We start from the raw sequence: 27,929 nt of genomic DNA on the forward strand, positions 1-27,929 counted from the left end.
ATCTCCTGGGACGCACTCTCCCTTGTAGTGGAGCCGGGCAAATCTTTATCAGCCACTGCCTTCTGCCATCAGGAAGCCAGCTAGAGTGGCGTAAGTACCTATTCTCATTTCTATTCATTTCCCACTATTCACCATTTGGAGCTTGTCTTCGCGGTCCTAAGTTTTTCTCTTTTTCTTAATGGAGAAAATGTTTTCTATACCAGACTTGATTAGAAGCAGCAAAACCAGAGTTCTGATAGACAAGAAAGCAATTTACCAAAGCCACAGGCTTCTTCTTGGAAGCTCAAAGGCATGCTTCATTCGCAATTTCTGAAGCAAGGTGCATGCAGCACCTGAGCCGATATGGAAGAGGGTTTGGAGGGAGGTGTCCACCCGAGGTGACCAATCATTCTGAGTTAATTGACACTATTAGGAGTTTTGAGCTGTGTTCTTGAAATAACAATTCAGACTGTGTTCTTGAAATAAATTTGAGGCAAGTGTCTACATGACTCAAAAGAAAAAAGTAGGCAACTGGGAATGGCCCTTTCCAATGATGGATTTATGGACTCCTCTGCGTGCACCGTCATGCTGAAGGAAATGTTCTTGTGCACCCATCAGGAGAACGAGTCAGTCACAACTGAAGCCACGAATTCGGCAGTTTCCTTGCAGCTGCACTTTCCGATGTGTGGAACCAAGACTTCTGAGAGTAGCGTTTTCTAAGGAGGGAAGTGTTTTAACCAGGACACAGGAATATCTGACAATGTTTTATTTGCTTCTGATTACAGCTTTAAAGAAAACTGGGCATCTCCTGCCACTTCAAATCAAAAACTACCTAAAATAAAGATTATAGTAAGTACCAAATAAGTGCCAATGCTGAAGATCTGTTTATTATGCTGGAGTATGAGTGTTTAAATGCTTTCTTCCATATTCATAGCCAACACTTCATATTATTTTTAAAAACAATAGCTGAGGCATGGAAAATTGAAGACTGTAGGTCTCTCCAATTGCACAAATTTCCAATACATGCCAGCAGTAGAATACATTTTATTTCATGTGATAAAATAGGGAAGACTAGTTGAATTGAAATCTTGATACTGCCTTGTATTAAAATGCTAAGCACTGCTTCATTTTACTAGTGATCTGGGGGATGAAAAAGTGCTTTTGGCTTCTGCTGGGAAGCTCTTCAGGCACAGCTTCCAGAATATCCTCGGGATGTTAACTTCAGCACACACAAGCCTTGCTGTGCCAGCTTTGAGGCACAAGGGAACATTTGTCTGTCAGAGAGTAACTGTTTCTGGCAAGAGCATGGGGTAAAACTGGGGATGGCAGAGCCCTTTCTTTGGGGTTATTCAACCCCCACCCCAAGAATAGTTCAAAGGAAGTGTGAAGACAGTCTGTGCCCACTGCATCGTCTACTCCTGGCCCCTGCTGCAGACTCCAGCCCACAGAAACTGCTGCTTCACTTATTTGTTGACTTGAACAGAACCTTGTGTGGCATTAATGTGCCTGGCCCCAGACTGAAAAGTTAAGAACCACCAGAGCTGACCTATTTCACAAGACCCACTCTGCCTGCCACATGCTGAGTGAATTTGGATGGTGCCCACTCTGAACCTCAGTTTTCTCTTCTATAAAATGAAGGCTTGGGCCAGCATCGTGGCTCATGCCTGTAATTCCAGCACTTTGGGAGGCCAAGGCAGGTAGATCATTTGAGGTCAGGAGTTCGAGACCAGCCTGACCAACATGGTAAAACCCTGTCTCTAATAAAAATACAAAATTAGCCGGGTGTGGTGATACATGTCTATAATCCCAGCTACTCAGGAGGCTGAGGCAGGAGAACCACTTGAACTTGGGAGGCAGAGGATGCAGTGAGCTGAGATCGTGCCATTGCACTCCAGCCTGGGTGACAAGCACAAAACTCTGTCTCAAAAAAAAAAAAAAGAAAAAAAAGAAGAAGAAGAAGAAGAAGAAAGCTTGAACTATATGGTCTCTAAAATCCTACCTAGCTCTCAAATTCCCCAATCTCTTGGTTCTAGGAAAACACTAATGTTGAGCTCAAGGAAGTGGTTCTCCAAGATGTGTGATTTTCATGGTAGGGGAAAGGCAGGCACCAGGCAGGGGCAGAAGGGGAAGGTGTCTACACTGAGAGAATGTGACAACCCCTGCTTGTCTCTTTTTCATTCTTCATTCTTTCTTATTTCTTTGTTTTTAGCTTTATATAACATGAGAGCCTTACCACTGGGTTTCTTAACCATTTGTACTTGATCAAATAAAAGTACTCATAATGCAACATGCAGGCACATCAGTGTGGTGCAGAACTAGCTAGCTAGTTTACCATAGGCAAATACACATGCATGCACACGCACAATTTTACCTGAGACACATCAGAAGTATTTTCCAAAATTATGGATTTTTCTGAGTCACTCTGGTAAAGAGTAGGTTTTCAGGTTTCAGGCCAAGCCAGTAGAAAATAGTAAAACTAGAACAAACAACAGAGGGAGAAAAAGAGAAATACCACACACACAACTTTTTTGAAACTTCTGGAAAAAGAATGATATTCTTGGATGCAATGAATTTTTAAAAAGGAAAAAGAAAATTTATAAAAACCTGCCACATTTGTAGAATTCAAATAAAAACTGTTTATTATAAACAAAGTAATGTTCAAAATTTAAGAGTTCCTGGCCTGGCATAGTGACTTATTCCTGTAATCCCCAGTGCTTTGGGAGGCTGAGGTGGGATGATCACTTGAGGCCAGGAATTTAAAACCAGCCTGGACAACACAATGAGACTTCGTCTCTGCGAAAAATAATAATAACCATAATTTTGAAAATTAGCTGGATGTGGTGGCATAGGCAAAAAAAAACAACACCTATTAGGAGATTCTCAAAGCAGGCTTGTGCATGCATACAAACTGTGGCTAGTGTCTTATTACAGAAAATAGAGCCCACATCATGCATCCTTCTTCCCATGTTTCATAAACAAGACCAGGGGAACCTGTTGTGAGGCAACCTGTTGCATTGGTGTTAGTCCCCAAGATGCAGCCTTTACAATCTGCCCCCAAATGTTTCAGAATATGAAGCCCATTCTCCCCTCTGGAACAGGCAGCTTCAGATCCACCAGCGGAGACACACAGCAGAACAAAATCTGGGCATTGGTCTCCGTGTAGGATGGCTTGCCATTGTTAATATTTTTTCTTAGGCAAAGTAAATGAACATTTAATATCCGTGGTCAGCTGGATGTCCCTCCACCCAATGCGAGCTCTTTGGTGAAGGGGATGTCCTCCTTCTCTGTTAGAGGTCTCCCGTGTGGGGCCACGTCTTCCCTCACCAGGAACCCGCTGGGCGCGCTCCAGCCTCCCTCAACTTGCCTTTTGCTAGGAGCTAGAGCACACATCACGCTGATTCACATATTTTTGCCCTTTGTCACATATTAATAAAAAGGAAGGATGAATAGACGGTCTTTGATTGGCGGCGCTGGTGATGCCCGTCATGGTCCTGTTTGGAAGGACCCTTTCGGAACTAAAGCTGGTGAGGCAGCACACAGAGACATTGACCAGCTAAGCCTGGCCCTGGCAGATGGGTCGCAGGAACAGGTATGCTTCCTTCATGCAGCTTCTGGCTCGGAGAACCTGGGAGCCTGCTCCAAACTCTGGTGTGTCTTTTCTGGGCAGAGCTTGGGAAGTCGGGGTTGGCTGTGAGATGAGCCAAAAGCACAGGGATCTTGGTCCAAAAAGCGCTGCGGTGGTCATCTTGGTTTGGAGGCTGGACCATTGAGCTGAGGAGTTTTGACAGCCATGGAAAAGCTGGGGGAAGTCACCTGTGGTTTTACATTTACCCTGTGTCTACTTTATTAGAATGACTTTTATTTATTGTCCCTTCTTCTTAGTTGAAATTAATGGCCTGCTTCACTGGGGCTAAAATGTCTGAGCATCGGCAGAAGGTCCTGGCTCCATAGCTTTGCACTGTCTTCCCAGTTAGGATGTGTGGACTCTTAAAGTTCCCCAAGAGATGCAGATATTCTAGCATGGCAAAATTCTAGGGTGAACTACAATTTTAAGTTATTTTTTCCTAAGGAGTTCTCATGCCTGACTTCTGGAGCAAGTAGCCAGGGCTCCCAGGGGCTCCAGAAGGGTTCAGCAGTTCGAAATAAATGGTTCCTGGGGACTCTGAAACAGCAGCAACTGTCTGCTCCGGTCATGAGAAGACCCTTCTCTGCAGGACATCCTAGCCCTAAACCAACCCCAATTATGTTGAAATTAGATTCAGAAATTGCAATAAGTCTTCTATATGTTGGGCTATAGATTTAGAGAAAACTAGTTTAATCTTTACTTAACTTTGGGTGGCTCAACAGGAGACTCAGGCCATTCAGGTTCTCGATCACGTCTGGCCAGTTATATTATCAGGTTTCGAATCTGTATCTCTAAAATCTCTGAGGTGATGGGATATTTAAACCTCTTTAAAATAAATATATGCTGGAAATTTTGAGAATATGAATTCATTTATTCTGAAATAGCCCAAGTTCCTGCTTTGGTAGTTGATGGAAAATGCCACCTGAGTGTTTGCATTTGATACTGCTTCATAGATTCAGTTCCAGAAACTCAAGGCAGTTATGTCTTTGGGCTGCTTGTCCTTGCATGAGCTGAAGCCTGATGCCTCCCATAAGTTGGTATGGCTTTAAAAATGGGTCACTGCAGCAGAGGCAGGGGCTTACCAAGCAATATTTTCAGCTATGAAATTTGAAAAGGGAGATGATCTGAAAATAAATGATAGCCACCACTTAGACGGATTATGAAATAAAAAGTAATTTTTCATAGGTGCTTCATTATTCATACAATTTTTCACCTTTAACTATGGAGCCAACTCAGCTCCACATAGACTTAGTTTTGGTTCCTGACAGCCAAGATTCACTGCAAGTCACACAGATGTTGGTGTCAACACTGTTTTGCCAAGACAAAATGACCTCGGTCTGGAATGCTGTGTATAAATAGCTGCTTTTTTTTGTGCAACAATTAATAGTTCATCATTGTTTAAAAAGCAGAATGGTTAGCTGGGCAGTGAGGTAATGCAATTGAAATGTAATTGTTAGCAATAAATCAGTTACTCATATTGATTTCCTTACTGGGATTAATAGAAGCCAAATCTAGAGTTCAATTTTTTAAAATAGATATAACTTACTATCTATTCATTGCTATTTGTTAGGTAATTTGTTAGATATGATAAATGGAACAATGATGGGGCCAGAAATAGCCATGAGGACCATTTGATCACAGCCTGGCAACATGGAGAACATGGACTGGTTTCTCTGCGTGGGCTTTCAGTGTTTCTTTAGTCATGTACTCATGTCTTATGTGGCTGTGGCTTCAACGTTCCACAATTATGCCTTCCAGGGTCTGATGATTTTGGTGTTTCCCTGCTTCCCAATTGACCTGGCTGTGCTGTTGGCTGTTCTTGCACACTCAAGGTGGTTTTGCCATTGGCTTCCTCCCTCAGCCTGCCTCTGGGATTATGCCACTGGTACTCTTTTGTGTCTACCATCAGCACTATGAAATCATTTTTGTCTTCAAGGTACCAAATTCTGGTGATATTGTTGCTTTCTTGCAGAAAAAGAAATCTATCATGAGAAGCGAATGGTCCCGTAGTGAACACAGTCATGCTTACAGTGTTCATATGTTCCAGAGGTGTGTTTACTATAATTATGCCCTGTACATTTTTCTATCATGCAATCCTTAGATTACAGCTCTTTGGTTTCCAACAGCTTTGTCCAATTCCATCTGTCCCAGTTTCTCTACCTTGGTGAAATAGCATTCTTGCCTGGTTTTACACATTTAAATAACAAGTTCCAAAAGTAAAGTGTATCTGAGGCAGTCATATGACATAAGGACAAATTCAAGCAATCTTGGACTAGCATAGAATGGGGAGGCAGTGTCAACACACAAAATTTTTAAAATTTCTTCCCTTTCAATCTTTTAAAAATAAAACTTTCGTAAAATAAAAACTGAATTTCAAAAGGTCTTGGCAAGTAGCTGATCAGCCTGCATTGGTGAGCAGGCCATTCCATAACATGATTTCTTGATCCTTAATTGACAGCATGGAGACTAAGCACTGGATTTTAGCTCTTTCTATATGATTTGACTCATTCTGTGGACATTATTGTTTTTCAGTCTTCTCAGCTAGACTGAGCTCTTAAGAGCAGTAAATATGTGCTCAGTAAATGTTTGTTGGACCAGACACTGAACATTATGAAATTAAAGACCATAAACTTCTCATGGTAGCATTAGAGACACTGATGACAAAGGTACTGTGGGATTTGGGTTTGAACAATAAGCTCTGTGGTGGTATCTCAGGAGGAAAATGGTGCTCTCTTAAGTTCTATGGAACATAATGGTCAAGATCTTCTACTATAACCAGGCCCAAAGCTGGCCAATTTGGAAGGCTCTGCTTTAGGGATACTTATGAACTCTGTCCTTCCCTCAAGGAGCCAGAGAAAGAGATAGCCATGGAGGATAGCCCCACTATGGTTAGAGTGGACAGGGGTGAAAACCAAGTTTCACCATGTCGAGGGAGAAGGTGCTTCCCCAAAGCTCTTGGCTATGTCACCGGTGATATGAAAGAACTTGCCAACTGGCTTAAAGGTATTTATGCTTTCATCTTTTGGAAAGACGGGAGAAGTAGCTTTGGGGGAAATGGTGTCCTGGTACTTCTACTTATATCTTTAGTTATATTCTCCAACACTTTATAGATCTCTTTACTCACTGTTTTTCTACTTTTTATCTTTTAATCTGCAGACTTTTTTTTTTCTTACGGAGACAGTGGCCAGGGCCCAGCTCATATTAGAAGAAGGCACCTGGCTTCATCCTGTAGTTTCAGTACTTAAAAGTTAAATTTACTATTAGCAATTCATTCCTTTGGCTTCAGAGTTCGTGCCTGTAAGCACGGTAAATAAGTGCATTCGATGCTTTCAGGAGCTTAGATTCTGGGAGGGGCCATGTGAGTGGAGCATATGGTAGATAGATGCAGGGATCTGGGTGCCACTAAGGGGACAACGCATTCAGAGAGAAAGAAAGAAGGAAATATCAAAAATACATTTTACTTCCAGGATATTTTGCTGATTTTGCTCAGGGTGGGCCTGTGGTTGAAGAGTGTCAGCTGGCTGCTTCCTTAGCTCTGCTTTATCTCATCCCTTCCAGACAAACCTGTGGTGCTCCAGTTCGTCGACTGGATTCTTCGGGGCATATCCCAAGTGGTGTTTGTCAACAACTCCATCAGTGGAATCCTGATTCTGGTGGGACTTCTTGTTCAGAACCCCTGGTGGGCTCTCACTGGCTGGCTGGGAACAGTGGTCTCCACTCTGATGGCCCTCTTGCTCAGCCAGGACAGGTAGGTGTACCCTTTCCAGACTTCTCAGCTCCCTTCTAAGACACAGGGGCTGACAAGTTACTATGAACAACAGTAATAAAGCCACATCCTTCCCAGGAGAAACAACCTTTAGCCCACAGAACTCTTTATATTTGCCTTTAGTCAGAGGTCAGAGAATCAGTTACAGTCTCTTACTTTTGATATCTGAATAAGTGGCTGGTCTAAATAATGCCAGATTCTTATAGCATTATGTGCTAACCAGAACTAAACTACAAGTAATTCCCTGGAGAGGTTCTGAAGGCATCTTCTTTAATGATTGATAAAATTATTTGTCATCAGCATTCTATTCGAGCAAAAGTGGATACGAGTTCAGGAAAAGTTTTAGTGGCTTAATAACCCCCATTATGGCTTGTTGCCGTGATGAGTTTGGCAAACTCATTCTTCATAGACAATGCAAAGGGCAGATCAGCTCCTGGAGAAAAGAATAACTATAAATTCCAAGTTAGTAGATTCTGACTTAAGACGCCTCAGCGAAACTTCCAATACATGCATTAGAATAAAAATAGCATGTACGTTATAAATTGATCTGTCATTGAAGAAGTGATGAGCTGACTCTCACCAGGACAGTAGACAGCGCCTCACTAGCCAGTTCCTTCAGGGAGGGAACCAGTATTCCAGGTGTCTGGGATTCATGCATAATCCCCAGTGTGGTCATTACACAACTAAGCTCTTGTAACACATGCTGCAAATTGCCTGAAGAGATCCATGGGGAGATACTTAGCAAATGTTTCACTTTTTAATCAATTTCAAGGAGGCTGATTTGCTCTCTGTAGAAGGGAATTGTATAGCTTAGGTTAAACTCTGTTCCAAGGCAGGCCAAGAAAAGGTCTTCTCAGTTTGGGGATGGAATCTAGATTTGCGCCATATTGAATATTCCCTTATTGTTTTGCTCTGATGAAACATGATCAACTATTTTTTGTCAGATATTACTTAGAAGACAAGTCATATGTATATGTATTAGTTTCAAATGTTTTATTTTCCTTGGTCTGAAAAGACTGCATTAAAATGGCAATCATCTGTTGTAAGTAAATATATGTCTTGCTGTGGCTTTAACTATGACATTCTACAACTTATAGATGTTGCCATTAATTTTCCACTCATCAGATTCAAGCATTAACATCTCCAAGTCAACTGCTGAGAGAAGTCTGCATAGCTCTCCATTGTCATCATGTGTGGTCCCAATTTCCGGGTTGCATCATCGCAAATTGCATCACCTCCAATATGCCCTCAAGGATTATTTAAGGGAGACAAAGAACTTTTGAACAGGGAGTCCCACCTCTAATGTTCATCCAGATTAATGTATGTGACATCATCTTGCCTGTTGCAACAGTGCCTCCTGGCCCAGTTAGAAACAAGCCAAGCAGCAGCTGTCACGCTATCCTGTACCAGCCCCTGCAGCATGGCTCACCAATTGTAGCACCTCCTGCTCAAGCCCAGCATTAGACCTCACCCACTCACTTCACCATTCTTTACTCCCCCGTCCCCTACAGACATCGCCCTTGAGTGCCAGGCCCTTGGGAAGTGGATCCTGTGCCAGACGTTGTCAACTCTCAGAGCTATGGGGGACCTGGTTTGTCAGCCTTAGAGCTTAGTCTGTGGAAATTCTTCCATTTCTCACTAGGGGGCTTCTACTTACCAATTATGAAACCAGGACCATTTTGGTCAGAATAGAATGCTTATACACTGTTGGTAGAAATGTAAATTAGCTCAGCCCCTGTGGAAAGCAGTTTGGAGATTTCTCAAAGTACTAAAATAGAATTACCACTTGACCCAGCAATCCTATTACTGGAAATATACCCAAAGGAAAAGAAATTATTCTACCCAAAAGACATCTGCACTCACATGTTCAATTCAACACTGTTCACAATAGCAAACACATGGAATCAATCTAAGTGCCCATCAACAGTGGAGCAGATAAAGAATATGTGGTACATATACACCATGAAGTACTACATAGCCATAAAAAAGATTGAAATCATGTCCTTTGCAGCAACATGGATGCATCTGGAGGCCGTTATCCTAAGTGAATTAACATAGTAACAGAAAATCAAATACCGCACCTTTTCACTTATAAGCAGGAGCTAAACATTGAGTAAACATGGACACAAAGACGGAAATAGTAGACATCTGGGACTTCAAAAGAGGAGAGGAAGGGAAACAAGGGTTGAAAAGCTACCTATCGGGTACTATGTTCAACATTTGGGTGAAGGGTTCAATAGAAGCCCAAACCTCAGTCAGCATCATGCAATATGTCCATGTAACAAACCTGCACACGCACCCCCTCAATCTAAAAAAGCAGCAGCAGAAGGAGGAGGAGTAGAAGAAGGAAAAGACAGGGAAGAAGTGAGATTGAATACTAAGCAAAAAGCAACCTCAGAAAGAAATGGATGCTCAACATGCACATAATTAAATGGGGTACTTCTCCAAGTAAGAGAAAAGCAATTGTTTTCTTTGTAATAACTTGAAAATGTACAACTGGAGATAACAAAATAGAAGCATCAGAACACAAAAATGTATGCTAAGTTGGAAGATGAATGTTTATAAGATCAAAGGCACTATGAAAGTGAATTTACATTTCAGGAATCTTGTATCTTTCACCAAGAAATCAAACTTAGGAAACAGTTTCGTATGCTAAAGGCGCTATTCAAGTCAGAGGCTCTTGATTTAAAACAAAGAATAACTTTCCAAAGGAAAGGCTAAAAGGAAACAGCAGATTGCCTTGCTAAACTCCCCTTTCCTCTCTCAGCCACTGTAGACCTGTCTTTAGCCGTGACACCTGTGGAGGGAGTCATTCTATCTCAGGGGTCCCCCAACCCCTGGGCTAGAGACGAGTACTAGTCTGTGGCCTGCTGTGAACCAGGCCACACAGCAGGAGGTGAGCATGGGCAGGTGAGCATTACCGCCTGGCTCCACCTCCTGTCACATCAGCAGTGGCATTAGATTCTCTTAGGAGCACAAACCCTATTGTGAACTGCACATGCAAGGGATCTAGATTGAATGCTCCTTGTGAGAATCTAACAATTGCCTGATGATCTGAGGTGGAACAGTTTCATCCCGAAATCATCCCCCATTCCCCATGCATGGAAAATTGTCTTCCATGAAACCTGTCCCTGGTCCCAAAAAGGTTGGGGACCACAGATCTAAATGCACATTTATATTTTTATCTGTGTATATTTCATTTCATGTTTTTATTAGTATTTATAAAATACTTATATAGATTTTGAAATACATTTCAAAATATAAACTCGTTTTTTAATATGATTATGATCTGAAAGTTACTAGTGTTATTTATATGCAAGTGCAACCAAAGCCCACCCAGAAAATGTCCATGCTGTGTCTCTTGCCCCACAGGTCATCAATAGCGTCTGGGCTCTATGGCTACAATGCTACCCTGGTGGGAATACTCATGGCTGTCTTTTCGGACAAGGGAGACTATTTCTGGTGGTTATTATTCCCTGTATGTGCTATGTCCATGACTTGGTAAGTTACAACTGGTTTCCAAAATGCCTTTTTAAAAAAAAAATATGGCAGGAGGGGGAATGGGCATTATTTTCATATGGGCATAGAGTTTCAGTTTTGCAAGATGAAAAATTTTCTGCAAATTGATAGTGGTGATGGTTGTACAACAATGTGATTATTCTTAATGTCACTGAACTGCACACTTAAAACGGTTAGCCAGGTGCAGTGGCTCTCGCTTGTAGTTCAAACTACTCAGAAGGCTGAGGGGGAAGGATCACTTGAGCCCAGGAGTTAGGGGCTGCAGTAAGCTATGATTGCATCACTGCACTCCAGTTTCCAGAGCCTCCTTGCTTGGTCAGAATGAACAGAAGAAAGAGCAGGAGGAGGAGAAGGAGGGAGAGGGAAGGGAAGAGGAGAAGCAGGAGGGGGAAGAGGAGGGAAAATGGCTAAAATGGTAAATTTAAAATTGGATTCCTTTAGATTCTGTCGGCAACAAAAACAACTATTTTATAAGATGTATATTTCCTTACAACCAGTTACTTGGCCTTTTGCCTAATCTGGCTACACATCCACCGATACCTCTCAACCAGAGGTTCTCAACCCTGGCTGCACGCTGACACTTCCGTGGGGAGCAGAAACCCTGCTGCAGTGAATATACGAGTGCAGGTGTCTTTTTGGTAGAAACACACTGATGCACGTGGCCCCTCACACACCCAACTTCTCCGTCCCGAGACTCTGCTGTCATTTGTCTGCATTAGCACCTGGGCACTGGGAGTTTCTAAAGCTTCCCAGGTGACTCTACAGCATAGCCTAAGTTCAGACCCACTTCCTTCATCATTGCTTCTCAAACTTGAGCACTATCAGAATCACCTGCAGTGGTTGTTAAAACACAGGCACCTGCTCCCCATCCCCAGGGTTTCTGATTTAGTCTATCTGGGGTGGGGACTGATCATTTGCATTTCTAACACATTTCCAGGTGATGCTGGGAGAACCACTGTGCCTACGTGAATTCTCCTTACCCACCTGCCCCCCAGCACTCCCTTAGAAAATTTTTTCCATGGAATTTAATTCATTTTTTTTTCAAACTCAAATCCTTCAAACTAGTTTTTATGTTGATATTGTCTTAAATCCTTTTTCTGGAAACAAAGATTTCCTTCTTTCTATATTGCAATTAAATATAAAATACTAATATGCACATAAATGAGAAGCACAGCCTGCTGTGGGCAGTATCTGCGGAAAGGCCACTCACCCACTCACAGGTGTGTGGATGAGGACCTACCTATAGAGCCAACCTCCTCAGGAGGTAATTTGGGACCTGCTCTGAAGAATAGGTTCATGGGAAGGAGGCCTCGCCTTCAAGTGCTCACCACACTCCCTTCCACAATCCAGGAAAATGGGAGTTCTGGTCTTTAAGCGATGGCTCCTTGATTGGGCCAACAAATGAGAGCCTATAGGGACCTGGGCACCATGCAGCCCAGCCCCCCAGTTTACAGGCTTAGAGACTGAAGAGGACGCACACTCTGAGATCTGTTTCCTCTTGCTCACACTACCGGCATCTTTGAACAATTGTTTCTCTTTTCCAAAGATAGATACATGAAAAAAATGAGATATGCCAAATTCAGGATTGAGGTTGCCCCTAGTGGGGAGGGAGGGACATAAGAGTAAGAGGAGGTACAAAGTGGACTTTAAATATGTAGACAATATTTTATTTTGTATGTAATAAGTACTTCAAAATTATTTTTTAAATCTCAATATGTAGCTCACTCTGAGCAACTCCAAGTAGAATTTTTCAAAAGCCAAATAAGCTGAGAGGTGAGTTTTTACTTTATGCAATATTTACTGTCTCGATAATAGGATTTATCCCAAGTATTCTTTCTGTGGCAAATTTGCCAACACAACATGTGAGGGACCTATTGGCAGGTGAAACAAAGTCCCTCTGGAGTATAGTGATTCCATGTGTCAGCCTGGTTTGTCACATGCATGTTCTTCTGCTCTGTTCTTTTTTTAGCCCAATTTTCTCAAGCGCATTGAGTTCCATGCTCAGCAGATGGGACCTCCCTGTCTTCACCCTCCCTTTCAACATGGCATTGTCAATGTACCTTTCAGCCACAGGACATTTCAATCCATTCTTTCCAGGCAAATTGGTCACACCTGTAACTTCACCGCCAAATATCTCCTGGTCTGATCTAAGTGCCCTGGAGGTAAGAGACACTGGCTTCTCACATTCTCCCTGGCTCTCCAAGATAGATAATGGCCTCCTAGTCAATTGTCCATGGATGTCAGAGTCTCCTAGATGCTCAGAACTTTGGTGGCCTTTCTGCCTTCATCTTGCCATTTAAGGCATTTGTTCTACTCCAGAGCATTAAGATCTAAGGACTTTTTTAAAAATTACTATTTAGTCAAGCTAATTTTTCTGCCTTTTACTCTAAACATCTACAGTGCTAACCCCAGAGTGTAGTTCCACTGGGAGTCACTCTATCGTAAGCTTGGGGGTGAGGTGATGGGAGCCAGCCCTTAAGGCATGTGGCCTCCCGCCTGGTTTTAAATCTTCCACAATCTACTTCCTCCAATCAAAAAACTGGATGCTTACTGTTAGAGCTCATGACAGCACCCCACTATTCTGCTTTTCCTTATGTCATAGCCCATAGAACATGTAGAATAATTTAGGGTTCACAAGCTTTGATAGGCATCAGAATCACCTGGGCAATTTTTTTTAAATACCCAAACAGGCTTCATCTCAGACACTCTAAGTCATAATCTCTAAGGGTGGGGCCTGGAACCTGTTTTAACAAACTCCCCAAATTGTGATGCAGGCCAGAGTTTGAGAACCGCTGTATCAAGGGATGCATCCTATGTATCTCTTTAAAGATGGCCATAAAGAGATCCTGTATTTTTAAAACCTAGTTAACCCAAATCAAATTCCAGCCCTTCCTGTTGGTGTTTAATGAATCTGCTTAAGGTTTCTGGATTGTCAAGAACAAGAGAACACCTGAAATTAGAAGAAAACCAAAGAAACCTTACCTTTTTCAATGTGCTCTCCCACTATTAGATTATGGAACACCCTTTTCTGTCTTGTTGAGTGATCAAAACACATGAGAAGCTCAAGTCACCTTTTCTTTAGCTTATTGCCAGAAAATGAGAGGAAGCACCTAGAAATAATTCAGAAGGAAAATCAAAGATTCATTAGATCTACCCATGAAAAATAACAGTATAAAATAGCATTAATCTATCTAGAACCACACTAACACAGGAGCCAGCAACCCCATGTGGCTATATAAATATAGATGTAAATTAATTAAAAATTGAGTTCCTCAACCTCTCTAGCCACATCTCAGGTGCTTGATAGCTACACGTGGCTAGAACCCACTGTATTAGACATCACAGATACAGACTATTGCATCGTCTCGGAAAATTCTCCTGCACAGTGCTGATCTGGGGCAGGGGAAACCTTGTCCTTCTCTTCACTCTGAACGACCAGCCCATCATCAGCACCAACCCCAACCCCATAGCTACCTGAGAGAGAGAGTTCTGCAATCAAGTCCAAAGGGGAAAAAAAAAAAAAAGCCTATGCCATCGTTGCCAAGTTTCCTGGTATAGAAATAGCAAATCTTTAGACATGAAGACCCAGCATGGGCTGGAAGAATTTAGAGTCTATATCTTAGGATAGAGGCAAACTCACACTATGGTCAGTGCACTTAGCCGATGTTAGGCTCAGCCTACTATAAGAAGAGAGAAGACACTTCCCCTTGTGTCAAAGCTGGGGCTGCCTCTGGCAGAGTCACTGCCTCCAGAAGGTCTTTGGTGCACATACGACCTAGAAATGGCGAAGAGGGCAAGATGGGAGCTGGGGAAAACATCTTTCAGTAAATGGCCTTGCTCAAAAGGCTAATTATGTCTATTCTAGCCCTACCAGAAGCTCAGCTGTAAAGAATGATCACCTGTTAGGTGCGGCCAAACCCTTGTTCACTCCTGAGAACTGCCACTCTATGAACAGAATAACTAAATTCAGGCCTCAGCCAGAAAGTAGAATTGTGACATTTCCATGTATTTTTGTGTTTTGAGACCTGCTTAACAGTTGTGCATAACTAGAATAAGCTAAAGATATCTTGGTTTAAATGAATACATGTTCCATTTAAAGATAGAAAAGTAAATTCACAAACTTGCTAATAATTGCTTCTAAATTGTGGATAAGATAACCCGGCTTTGGGTCTCTGGCTTTAGTGTAAGCATCCAAATTACATGGTGATAATAATGTCTCTATTGAACATAGGGATGAATGGATAGAATAGATTGCCCTCAGCACTGACGGACAGTTGAAAGCAAAAGAAGTATCAGCTGTGGTCCCTGCCATCCCCAGGGGTAAGCATGGCAGATCCTCACAGCCAGGACCAGTGAGTGGCATCACACTGGAAGCTTATTGGTGACCAAGGCCAAGTGTCAGTGCAAGCAGGAGAGCCAGGGGGAGCTTTGAGAAGGCACGCATGGCATGCACCAGGGAAGGGCTGGTGTGTCTCTAGGGATAAAGCTGAAGAATGGCTGGGATTTTTCTGCAATGAAAGAGAGAATTTTAAAAGGCAGTAACACTGTTCTTGAAAAAGATAAGGTATGTCAGGTCTAAAATTACATCGTAGGAGTTTGTGGGTGTCCTGGGGGGTTTCTGTTCAGTTGTTTTGGCGGCCTCATTTTTTAAAATTTCTTTTGCAGTTATTGAAATCTATACCAGTGGGGGTTGGTCAGATCTATGGCTGTGATAATCCGTGGACAGGGGGCATTTTCCTGGGAGCCATCCTGCTCTCCTCCCCACTCATGTGCCTGCATGCTGCCATTGGATCCTTGCTGGGCATAGCAGCAGGTAAGCATAAGGGCCCTTACCAAATATCAAGCACCTCCTCCATCCCATGCAGTCTCAGGCATCTCCTGTGCTCCAGATCTTTCTTGAGGTCTTGGCTTCCTACCAACCAATGGGAGTTCTCGAGATGCTTCCTGCTAACCTCCAATCCCACCCTCAGTCTCCTTCCACAACATCCTGCCTTTAGTCCTAAACTATGACCCCTCCTGTCTTGTTTAACAGGACTCAGTCTTGCAGCCCCGTTTGAGGACATCTACTTTGGACTCTGGGGTTTCAACAGCTCTCTGGCCTGCATTGCAATGGGAGGAATGTTCATGGCACTCACTTGGCAAACCCACCTCCTGGCTCTTGGCTGTGGTGAGTCTCCCGCACACCTGGGGGAGGGCTGCTCATGACTACAGGATCCAAATAAAGGAAAAGCAATAAAAATCAGGGCCAGGGGTCTGGCTTGGGCCCACTTGCTGTCTAAGTGTGTGAACAGGACAAGTGACACCCCTTCTCTGAGAGCATTAAAGTCGCCTCTGCCTACCTCCCTGGTGATTGTGAAGGCAAGAGCCTGTTGAGTCATATTAACGTACAAAAATATGGATGTTTGGGAGGATAGAAATGACTTGTCCTACCTTCTTCAAAATAGTTGTTTGACCCAAGAAACTAAAGGGAAATAACACCAGCTAAATACAGAGCAACATCCCCTAGTCAATCAGGGTTGATTACATTTGGCTCTTTGAGCATCACAGTAATCCAGCCATTCTAAAGCTTGAGAGTGCATCAGAATCACCTGAAAGACCTGTTAAAACACAAATTGCTGTCCCCTCTTGCCCTGCCTCAGTCTCTGATTCAGTGTTAGAGGTGGGGGCGAAGATTTTTTTTTTTTTTTTTTTCCTGAAAAAGGGTCTCATTCTGTTGCCCAGGCTGGAGTGCAGTGGCATGAACACAGCTCAATAGAGACGGGGTCTTCCTATGTTGCCCGGGCTGGTCTTGAATTCCTGGGCTTAAGCAGTCCTCCCACCTTCACCTCCCAAAGTGCTGAGATTACAGGCTTGAGCCACTGCGCCCTCAGAATTTCCACTTCTAACAAGTTCTCAGGCGGTGCTGATGCTGTTTTTCTTGGGATCACATTTCAAGAACTGTTGTCTCCTTTCTGACCCCAAGTGTTCTTGCCAGACTCAGCCTGTCAGAGCAAGAAGGCATTCTGGAGACTTCCACTCCATCCTTGTCACTTTACTCTTGGGGTCCTGAGGCCAGAGAGGCTAAGGGATGTGCTGTAGGGCATCTGGGCAGTGAGGGGTAAATTCACACCCAGAACCCACACTTACCATTCACCTCCAGAGTCATCGGACTGCACTCCTCTGCTTCCCTTTTGTAGCATTTAGGCCTGCAAGGCAACCTCTTAGGTGAAAACAGGCTGCATGTGATTTAAATCTGAAAAGCTAATGGATGTCCCAGGTGGATTGTGAATGGAGGCTCATTCACCCATAGCCTCTGGCATCCCTAATTCAACAAAAGTATAAGCATTTAAGATAATCTTCTAGAGTGGAGAGAATGAGAATCCCTTGGGAACAAAAAGGAAGAAGGATAGTGGAATGTGGAGAAATTATTTCTAATCTAGTGAAAACATATGTCTATAGTAAGTTTATCACCAGATTAATCAAGGTATCTGAGCAGTTATTAAAATGGTGGACCATGTATCAGGCAATGTTTAGGATAGGTTTCTGCACTGGCAGAAAATGGGATGATACCAACGGTTTTTAAAGACCCATTCCATTTTGATTGGATGCTATAGCAAGGGTAACAACTGAGGTTGCTGTGCTATAGCCATGTAGATGTCATTTTGTAAAATTCTTTACTGTTACTCAGTTATTTCACCTAACGGTTCTGTTTAAATGTTGTGCTCCTTCTCCATATTTGTTCAGAAGCTTAGGGTAAAGGAGAGGGTTATGGACAGGTGCTGTAGTCACCTGAGTTCAGCTGGCTTAGAATGTTTATCCTACAACCTTTCAGCTTTATTCTGAGATTCATTAGGGGTTTCAAACCTTTATTTGGGATGCATACCTTTATTTTCCTGGGGGCCGTAGCCACAAATATGCATTAAACACACATGATACAATTGAGACCGTACCAGGAAGAGCAAGTGGTTTAGAAGCTTTAGGTCCTCTGCAGTTCCTATGCACAGAGCATTACAGTAGAGGGCAGAAGCCAGGCAAGGGAGGGAGCCCAAAGGACACCATGCAATCTTTGTGGGAGAAGAAGGAGAAGTCCACAGTACAGAATTCTCCAGGGGGCCATTTCCATTCAGAATGATCAGAAAGTGCCTCCTAGAGAAGGGGGCTTTTCCATAAATGCTAGAAAATAAGAGGAAGAATTCTGTTTGGTGGAAAGGGTGGTGCAGGCCGCCTGGGGACAGCCTGAGCATGTCCTTCAACATCAAGGAGAAGCCATCTTGAGCACAGGACATGGTGATGAGGTTTTGGCAGACCATGGAGAAGGAAGCAGCCAAAGCTCTTGACATGTGCTTCCCCAAGTGGGAATATCTTTGACATTTTCTCAATTATAGAAGCAGCAGCACAGGTTAATTGTATAAAACAAAACAAAAATGTAATCTGTATAGAAATGTATACAACAGAAAGTGGAAACACTCCATCTTACTCCCTAGAAAGGACTTTTTGCTCCTTTCTTATGAGGATCCTTGTGATTACATTGGGTCCATTCAATAGTCTAGGATACTCTCCCCATCTCAAGGTCTTTAACTTAATCACAGCTGCTACTAAGTCCCTTTTGCATTTGAGGTCACATAGTCTCAGGTTCTGAGGCTTAAGATGTGGACACCTTTGGGGACCATTATTCTTCCTACCACACTCACCTTCCTTTGGATAGATGTGGGTTTTTTTTTCCCACTGGTGTAGCATAATGGTTAAGGCAGTATACCAAACTAGTTAAGAGCTCAGACTCTGGTGCCAGATAGCCTGGATTCAATTCCAGCAGTTCTGCTACTTACTAGTGTATTCGCTTATGAACTTAAGCAAATTACTAAACCTTTCCGTGCCTCAGTTTTCCCATCTTAAAAAATGGAAGTTACCATATTTAATTCATATAGTTGTTCTGATGATTAAATTAATGTGTGTGTAAAACTCAATGAATAAATAGTGTGTAGTACTCAGTAAGCACTATTTAAAATTCTGAAAAAAAGTTTTTCTGGTGGCTTTGCATAACTTAATAAGAATCAAACTTGTTTATTTTCTCCTCTCAATTTCTTAAGTTCATCAACACCTGTATCTTCTCCCCAAATACAGCTAATACCCGGGCCTGCTTTTACTTCCTCTGAGAAGGCCCACCCCCTAACAACTACTAACACTGTTGATACTGGATAGAATTTTTATTTTGGATTAATTGTAAGTATGGGTTTTGTTTGTGATACTTGCTTATTTAGGCAACTGTAAACTTTATTAACTTGTTTATTCACTCTGACTTAGTTCATATTAACCTTCTGTTTTTTTTTGTTTTTTGTTTTTTTTTGACAGAGTCTCATTCCATTCCCCAGGCTGGAGTGCAGTGCTGCAATCTCAGCTCACGGCAGCCTCCGCCTCCTAGGTTCAAGTGATTCTTATACCTCAGACTCCCAAGTAGCTGAGATTACAGGCATCTGCCACCATACCCAGCTAATTTTTTGTATTTTTTGTAAAGACAGGGTTTTGCCATGTTGGCCAGGCTGGTCTCAAACTCCTGACCTCAAGTGATCTGCCAGCCTCAGCCTCCCAAAATGCTGAGGTTATAGGCATGAGCCACTGTGCTCAGCAACCTTCTGTATTTATGTGTCTTCCTGCTGGATTACTTTTTCAAAGAGGGTTTGCAAAGAGAGTTTTGTTTTCTTCAAAGAGGGTTTGCAAAGAGACCTTGTATGCTGGAGAATATCTTCATTTCACCTTCATTTAAATTTTAGTTTTGCTGGCTACCAAACTCAAGATTTAACATTTTTTCTCAATATTTTGATAATTGTCTACTCCGTTGTCTTCTTATACCCTGAATCGTTAAGATGTCTGAAAAGAAACTGATTCTTGTTAAAGTTGATTTTATCTTTCTCTTTGGACTCTCTGAATTTTCTCTTCGCATATTAGATAGATATATACATAGTTCTATTTCACTGTTATCTGTCTAGATGTAGCTTTTTTTTCTATGCTACTTGGTACTCAGGTCCCCTCAGTGTGAGCCCTCATATCTTTCTTTAATTCTGGGAACAATATCAGTTTTCACTTTGTCAAATCTTTTCCATTTTTTCCCCTCTCCTTCTGTGATTTCTAGTATTTGAGGCAATACTCTATTTTTTTCATAACTCTTGACTTTTTCTTAATATTTTACCTCTATGTTTTCATGAGGCCCTTCAGTTCAGTTGATCAGCCCCATCATTCTTTGACTCTGTCCGTTGTGCTGACCACATCATCCATTGAGTTCTTCATTTCTGGTACATTAATTAAATTTTATTGGCCAGGCACAGTGACTGACGCCTGTAATCCCAGCACTTTGGGAGACTGAGGTGGGTGGATCATGAGGTCAAGAGACCGAGACCATCCTAGCCATCATGGTGAAACCCTGTCTCTACTAAAAATACAAAAATTAGCTGGGCATGGTGGCACACTCCTGTAATCCCAGCTACTCGGGATAATTGCTTGAACCTGGAAGGCGGAGGTTACAGTGAGCCAAGATGGCACCACTGCACTCCATCCTGGTGACAGAGCTAGACTGTCTCAAAAAAAAATGTATCAACTGTAGGTTGTTCGGTTTATTGTCCTTCTTTTACGGTGTTTGCTCTCCTAGGATGTCCCCTTTCCTTGTCCTGGGAGCTCATGTTTCCCTCAGGATATCAGCTGTCTGGGTGAGTCCCTGAGTGGAGAGTGGAAGCCCAGGCCTGAGCTGCATTTTTCCTGGTCTATCTAAGAAAAAAGGGAGGCCCATGCTGCAGGGTGTAGAACCTCCACTGCTCAAGGCCATGGAGATGGTGGCTGTGTAGACACTTTATATGATAAGTGCCCTCTCACTGGGGGAAGTTCAGATTGCTTCTAGTTTGAAACCATTACAAATAGTCCTGCAATGAATATTTTTGGTACAAATGTCCTTGTGTACTTTGTACAAGCATTTCTGTAAGAAAGAAGATTCACTGTTTTTCCAAGAAGCTGAATTGATGGGTTAAAGGGAATGCCAATTTTAATTTCAATGGATGCCAACTTCATCTCCAAAAGGGCCATACCAGTTTTCACTGCTGCCAACAGTGTGTGACAGTGCCTGTTGGGTCCCCACAGGGTACAATCAGACTTTTAAATCTCTGTGCATGGATTTTTAAGACAGATCTCCAGCACCTCTTCTCACGCGAATCTCACATGTAAAATGCCACAGCAAGTTTCAGCTTGTCCACAGCACCCTGATACTGCCAAACAAAAGACCAACCCTGTCAGCCAAGGTAAATAAATGGCAGACGTTTCTTACAGAGCTATTTTTTCATTAGCTCCCAGTGACTTTATCAGGAAGTGGACTCGGGAAACTAACAGAACCTGGCACTGCTCTTATCTGGCCTCTAAGCCAGAACAACTGCAGAGAATATCTCAATGTTGTTCTTTATTAGTGGAAACTGTAAACACATTTTGTATTCTCGATTGGCTGGGTTATCATAGTGGGACTCAAAAAGAGAGAAGGTAATAAGGTCTCATGTGCTCAAGGGCAGTGTTGTGGCAGAGGGGGCACTCAAGAGAGCAGGGACAAAGGGCCCCGGTGCTTAGCAGAGGGCCAATGAATAGTTGTGGAATTAATTGATTAATAAAACTTTAACAATGAATGGAATTGATGTGACTGAGTAGAGAAACCCTTCTAAGCCAAGCCATGAGCACCCTTCTGCTCAGAGCAGTAGCTTAGTCCCATGGTGAAAGAGATGCATTCACATCTGTTTGTGGAAATACAACCTCTCATTTGAGATTCATCACCTCCCAGTAAGGCAGATCTTCAAGTTGCTTTTCACAGATGATAAAACTAAATTCCAAGACATTCAGTGATTTGTTATACAACAAATCAAATGGCAGAGCTGGGATTTGAAACCAGTACTGTTTCCAAAGACCAGCCCTTCCTGCTAGTGGGAGACAATTCAGACCTGAAAACATTTGATCTACTATTGAATAAGGAACACCAGGATAAAAAGATAACATATTAGTAAAAGGACAGAAGTCTATGGTAAAGTAAGTGAGGGTCACAGAGGCCCTCCCACCATGTCCTGCTACATCCCCACACACCAAGACAGCTGATGTGATTTCTCACCAGACATGAAGACGAGATGGGGAGTATGTCTAACGGTGAGCTCTGGTGGCCCAAGTGGCTGTGTGGCCATTATATGAAGGCCATTCTTCAGGCTGTCCCCATGAAACCTGAGGGCTTCCCTGAGCCTCCGTGAGCCTCCTCTTCAACCAAAACTGAGGAATAGGTAATTCGCTGGTTGGGATCTTTGCTTTTGTTGTTTTACATGGAAAGTCACGCCTATACTCAAATTACTGACTCTACAATTTTTTTGGCCACTCAAAGTAAATAAAAACATAAGGCATCTATTCATTGATTTTAATGGTATTGGAGATGTTATCAAGGGGAGGAATCCTGAGTTGGTGTTCAGTTCCTGCTGTTCTCTGAGTTCTTTCCTTCTTATTTTGGTGTACATGGTTTGGTTTCGGTTGTGAGTACATGGGCTGCCAAAGCAAGCACTGTGATTTTTTGTAGCTGGGAGTTCAGTTCATTAATATGAGAATCCTAGAGGCAGAGAGATTGTTTAGAAACCATGCTATCTCAAGAAACATTCAGAAGTTTCATTTTAATTCAGCCTTGCTTGGATAAACATCAGAGAAGTTAATTGCCATGGAAGGACTTTCCCTTAAGTATCAGCAATAACAACAAAATAGTAACCACAGAAAACTACCTTTATTGAGCACTTACTGTGTGCTAAACACATGCATTATTTACTTTCAAGCTCACACCAACACCATGAAAGAAATATTCCTCTTATTTTTATTGTACAGGTGAGGAAATGGAGGGTTAAAACAGAGTCCCTGGAGCTCCTAAGTGGTGGAGCCAGGATTTGAACCCAGGACTGCTGACTTTAGGCTCATGCTTGTAACCAGGGCACTGTGCATTCTAGGTGATTTATATTGGAAGAAAGCCTTTCCTGTGATTACAAGTGCATCTACCAAGCATTGTTCTCTCTCTCTCTCTCTCTTTTTTTTTTTTTTCTATAGCCCTGTTCACAGCCTATCTTGGAGTCGGCATGGCAAACTTAATGGCTGGGGTGAGTTTGCTTTAATCTCACTTTTTATTAGCATAACTGACCAGCTTTCAATTATATGGGAAGCGCTCCTGAAGTCCACTGTAGTGGCATCCAGTGGCAGGACCCATGACCATGAGAAACACTGCTCTCCCTTCTGCTGGAGCTGCCTGGCCTTTCTTTCAGCATCACAGCAAATTTTAGTCTAATCCACAATCACCCAGTATGTTACAAATATCAGATTGCTTGGTTAAAAAAAAAATGAAACTTGGGTTGTATAATATATTATCAAGTTCAGAGACTAACTCTGAGTGATAAGAAGTAGACTTTAGGATATCTTTCACTTAACCAGAAAACCAGATATTCCATTGCAGGTGATGCCGGGCCAGTTTCTGTTAGCTCAGTCCAGGCTGACATGGTCATGGATGCTGAGGAGTCAAGGCAGTATCTAGCCCTCTTGGCAGAAGCATGGAGATATTATCTGGGAGGGTCCCTAAGGAGACAGAGTGTCTTTCTGGTAGAAAGCCGAAGTCCCATTACAGCCATGCATGATGGAGAGTATATCAGAGCACAGGGGGCCCTTCACATGTCAACGAAGAAGGTTCACAGGCGTCAGTCCATGGACCCAAATGGGCAAACTGCACACCAGAGTCAGCTAGGAAGGCAGAAAAATATGGAGCCTTAGGCCCTGTCCTTTGGTATTTCTGATAGAGTAGGTCTTGTATGATGCTCAAGCATATGTGTTTTTTTAACTACCCCAGATGATTCTATGTAAAGTCATGTTAGGGTACCCCTACACTCCATCACACCCTGGGGAGGTCCATGCATTGGCCAGAGCTAACCAATGGTGTATTGCTCAGAATTATGTGTTTCCATGGGCAACACAAAGAGGGCCTACCCTCAAGGAACTTAGAGTCTATTTGGGAAACAGAATCGAAAGAAACAAAGTAAGTCAAGTCTAAGACCTAGACCAGGCAAAAGTCAAGGTTAGAGAGGTCACTGTGGGTTGAACTAATCAAAGAAGGCCTTGCATACATGATGAGTGGTCAGGGGCCATCTCAGTTTGCAAGTGTCATCTCTGGCTGTCAAGTGTCCTTTTGGCACATCTGGTACAGGAAATCTGAATATACAAGAGGGAGAGAAAGACATACAAGATAGAGACATAAGTGGCTACCCTAAAAAATGGATGTCAACATTCCAACTGCTCAGTGTCCTGAGACTGTAGACTCAGTCTCCATGAGCATGCACAGAATCCATAGCAGTGTCCCCAGTGGTTCATCCCCCTGGGCTGAATGCGAGTAGAGAGGGATGCTTTGTGCAGCCCAGCTGTCAGATGGGATCTGAAAGGAGCATGTGGCTTTCTCTTCTTTCCTAGATTGGATTGCCAGCTTGTACCTGGCCCTTCTGCTTGGCCACGTTATTGTTCCTCATCATGACCACAAAAAATTCCAACATCTACAAGATGCCCCTCAGTAAAGTTACTTATCCTGAAGAAAACCGCATCTTCTACCTGCAAACCAAGAAAAGGATAGTGGAAAGCCCTTTGTGAGAATAAGCCCCATCTGCAGCCATGGTCACGAGTCATTTCTGCCTGACTGCTCCAGCTAACTTCCTGGGTCTCAGCAAACTGCTGTTTTTCAAGACTATCAACTTTCGTACTAACGCATCTGCGATCTGTTCTTATGCTCATTTTATATTTTCCGTTCAACTCCAGGAATATTCTCAAGCATATGAGACCCACATCTAGGTGATATGCTCTGATATGGAATTGGAAAGCCCAGTGGGGGCTTGGCACTAAGACTGGAACATATAGAAAGTCAAAGTGCTCCAACAGGAGGAGGAAGTAAAAACAAACTATTGGTATTTATTGATATTCTTGGTGTTTCACTAGCCGGATGATGTTAACAGTATTAAAAATTAAACCCCATAAACCAACTAAGCCTTATGGAATTCACAGTCACAAAATTGAAGTTAATTCACAATTCTGTGATAAGCAATTTGGCTTTAAAAAAAAAAAATCAATGCAAGTTACAAATTACAGCCTGTGTCAGTATTGCAGAGGTGCAAGCTGACAGCTGAGCTCGGTCCCCACTTCCTGCAAACAATGGCCTGCACCCTGTCCCTTGTGTGTGTGGCATTCTCTCATGGGACATAGTTGGAGTTTTTCAGACTGATGGGACTGCAAGAGGGAGAAAGGAATTTTGTCCAGCAAAATTATTCTGTATTGCAACTTTTCTCACAGACGGTAAAGGATTTTTTAGGTAGAGATTATTTTTCCATATGAAAAATGATCTGTTTTAAAAGAGACAAAATAGGAGAAGTTCCTGGCTTAACCTGTTCTTAGATATCAAAGAAAACTTACATACTGTATTTAAGAAATACTCAGGTATTTTCACTTTAGCCCCTACATTGATTTTGTAAGTGCCACAAATGCATAGAATTGTTACCAACCTCCAAAGGGCTCTTTAAAATCATATTTCTTATTCATTTGAGGATGTCTTATAAAAACTGAGGGCGAAGGTCAGATTGCTTATGGGTGTTATTTTTATAAGTTGTTGAATTTCTTAATGAATAAAAGTTCATTATTTTCTGCACACTCACAATATTCTCTCTCAGAAACCAATGGCATTTGAACCACCAAAAAGAAATGAAGGCTGAGCATGGTGGCTCACGCCTATAATCCAGCACTTTGGGGAGCTGAGGTGGACAGATTGCTTGAACCCAGGAGTTCAAGACCAGCCTGGACAGCGTGTTGAAACCCCGTATCTACAAAAATTACAAAAATTAGCCAGGCGTGGTGGTGGGCGCCTGTAGTTCCAGCTACTCAGGAGGCTAAGGTGAGAGAATCACTTGAGTCCAGGAGATGGAGGCTGCAGTGAACTGAGATCACACCATGCACTCCAGCCTGGGAGAGAGAGTGAGACCCTGTCTCAGGAAAAAAAGAAAAAATACAGGTAAGGATTCTCCTGTTTTCCTCTCCTTAATTTAAAAGTTATCAGTTCTGTAAAGGCTCTGTGACCAAACATGCTGAAGACAGCAACAGAAGTCATGTTCAGGGGCTGGGCACAGTGGCTCACACCTGTAATCCCAGCACTTTCGAAGATGGAGGCAAAAGGATCTCTGGAGCCCAGCTTGGGCAACACAGCAAGACCCCATCTCTAAAAAAACAAAAATAACATCAGCCAAGTGTGGCAACACACGTCTGCAGCAGCTACTCAGGAGGCTGAGGTGGAAAGATAGCTTGAGCACAGGAGTTTGAGGCTGCAGTAAGCTATGATCATGTCACTGCACTCCAGCCTGTGTGACAGAGCAAGAACCTCTCTCTAAAATAATTAATTAATTAATTTAAAAAGGAAGTCATGTTCATTTGCCTTCCACTTCAGTATGTATCGTGCAGTGTTTTGGAGGTTGGAAAGTGAAACTTCGGAATCCTGAAGGTTTTTTCCACTTCGAGTTTGCAGTGCTCAGTGCACAATATACAGTTTGCTGAATGAATAAACAGAAATAAGGAAGTAAACTTACAAATATTTTAGGGAGAAGCTCACTTCTTCCCTTTCTCAGGAAAGCAAACAAGCACACACTGTTCCAATTTTAAAACCTTTTGACCAAAGCCTTTGAAACTATGAACTTTGCAACTGTCGTAGTTTATGGATCTTGCTATAGGGAAGCTCAATTTTCAGTGTTTGAACTGAAACCTTTCTTGTTAGGGAATGTGTGAAAGAAGAATTGTAGGTGAAAAAAAAGCAAGTATAACCAAAGATCATCTGCAGTGAAGAATCTAGGCTGTGGCTGAGTGAACCAGAGGCCTCTAACATGGACCCAAGTTGATCTTCAGAAAAGGGCACTGCTGTGCAGCATCTTCTTGTGCTCACACAAATCCTTAAACAGGAACATTGCAAAGCCTTGTACATTGTCTAATTTAAATAATATTCATTTTCTCAAGCTATATTTGTTACTATTATCCTAAAATTGAGTATTTGTAGGGAGCACTTATATGTTTTCCTAATGTCTGTATAACACATTTCTATGCAAGTATGTGAATAAATTATGCCCACAGCTCATAATGTGTATGTGCCATTCATAGCCATCATGTAGATGAACAATCACAAGCATAAGTAGGTATTGCTTATGTTCTATCCTTATTCTTTCCTTTACTTGGTAATAGTACCAGCTGTATAGTGGAGTAAACCCTGTTCGATTGGAGGTTTACTCCCCTTGGGTATCCTCTCAATTATCCATTGTTCTTTCAACTCATGAGAATGAGTAACTGAAGACAGTTGTTCAGGACATGCTCCTAACACTTTGAGATCAATATCCTGAGAGCCACTTCCATGCATTCCCAGACAGGTCCTGGGCACCCCCATCAGGGCTGACCCTGGGCCACAGCATGCCTCAGGGGTCAGCTCTCTAGGACAAGCCACTTATCAGAATGTTAGACCCTGAGGCTGAACCCACATCCATGCTTGTCTCTGCCACAGAAGCACTTCTCTTCCACCTCCCTTCACCACAGTTGGCAGATTTGAAAGAAAATATGCTAAGAAGGGAAATTTACTTCAACAAATTTGAATGATAAGTTCCAAATCAGCCCTAAAAGGAAACTAAAGAAGCCACAATGGGCTGTCCCTATTGAAGTGCCCTCTGTCACAATAAAACCTCTCCTACCTATGGTTTCAAGGTAAAATCAAATAAATTTACCAGAGTGATCTGGTCATTCTATGTCTTCTTTTGTCTGGGTGACAAAAGACAGGTTGTGAGGCTCTTATGCTGAAGACACGCTATACCTTCAGGAGCTACAGGAGCCAACTTGCCTGTTACCCATGATATGTGATTAGCATGGAATACGTCAAGATCAAAGCTACTTTTAAAAGAAACCAGGAATTTCTAAGGAAGCTTCTTATAAACAACTTTGCAAGAGTATTTTTGTGGTTAGTAAACATAAGACAAGATT

At 42.5% G+C, this 27,929-nt stretch overlaps 1 protein-coding gene and 1 long non-coding RNA gene across 5 annotated transcripts in view; one reads left to right on the forward strand and one right to left on the reverse strand.

Moving 5' to 3' along the window:
* Positions 1–27,042, forward strand: SLC14A1 (solute carrier family 14 member 1 (Kidd blood group)). Of its 4 annotated transcripts, XM_035270927.3 has the most exons (10): positions 1–90; positions 765–828; positions 6,451–6,607; positions 7,163–7,352; positions 10,743–10,871; positions 12,859–13,051; positions 15,555–15,702; positions 15,922–16,056; positions 22,956–23,005; positions 24,357–27,042. In XM_035270927.3, exons 3-10 carry the CDS (start codon positions 6,472–6,474, stop codon positions 24,528–24,530), a joined length of 1,155 nt encoding a protein of 384 aa, XP_035126818.1. In that variant the 5' UTR covers positions 1–90; positions 765–828; positions 6,451–6,471; the 3' UTR covers positions 24,531–27,042. The 4 variants fall into 4 exon arrangements, with proteins under 4 accessions (XP_035126818.1, XP_035126820.1, XP_035126819.1 ...); XM_035270929.3 differs by lacking the exon at positions 6,451–6,607; XM_035270928.3 differs by lacking the exon at positions 765–828.
* LOC103791159 (uncharacterized) overlaps positions 1–27,929 on the reverse strand; it is a 58,104-nt gene that overhangs the window by 8,576 nt on the left and 21,599 nt on the right. Inside the window, exon 2 of the long non-coding RNA XR_004733010.3 lies at positions 13,872–13,999. This is a non-coding gene — a long non-coding RNA (uncharacterized LOC103791159). The remainder of the gene's footprint in view (positions 1–13,871; positions 14,000–27,929) is intronic.

Source organism: Callithrix jacchus, chromosome 13 (assembly GCF_049354715.1).
Source record: "Callithrix jacchus isolate 240 chromosome 13, calJac240_pri, whole genome shotgun sequence".
Taxonomy (NCBI): domain Eukaryota; kingdom Metazoa; phylum Chordata; class Mammalia; order Primates; family Cebidae; genus Callithrix; species Callithrix jacchus.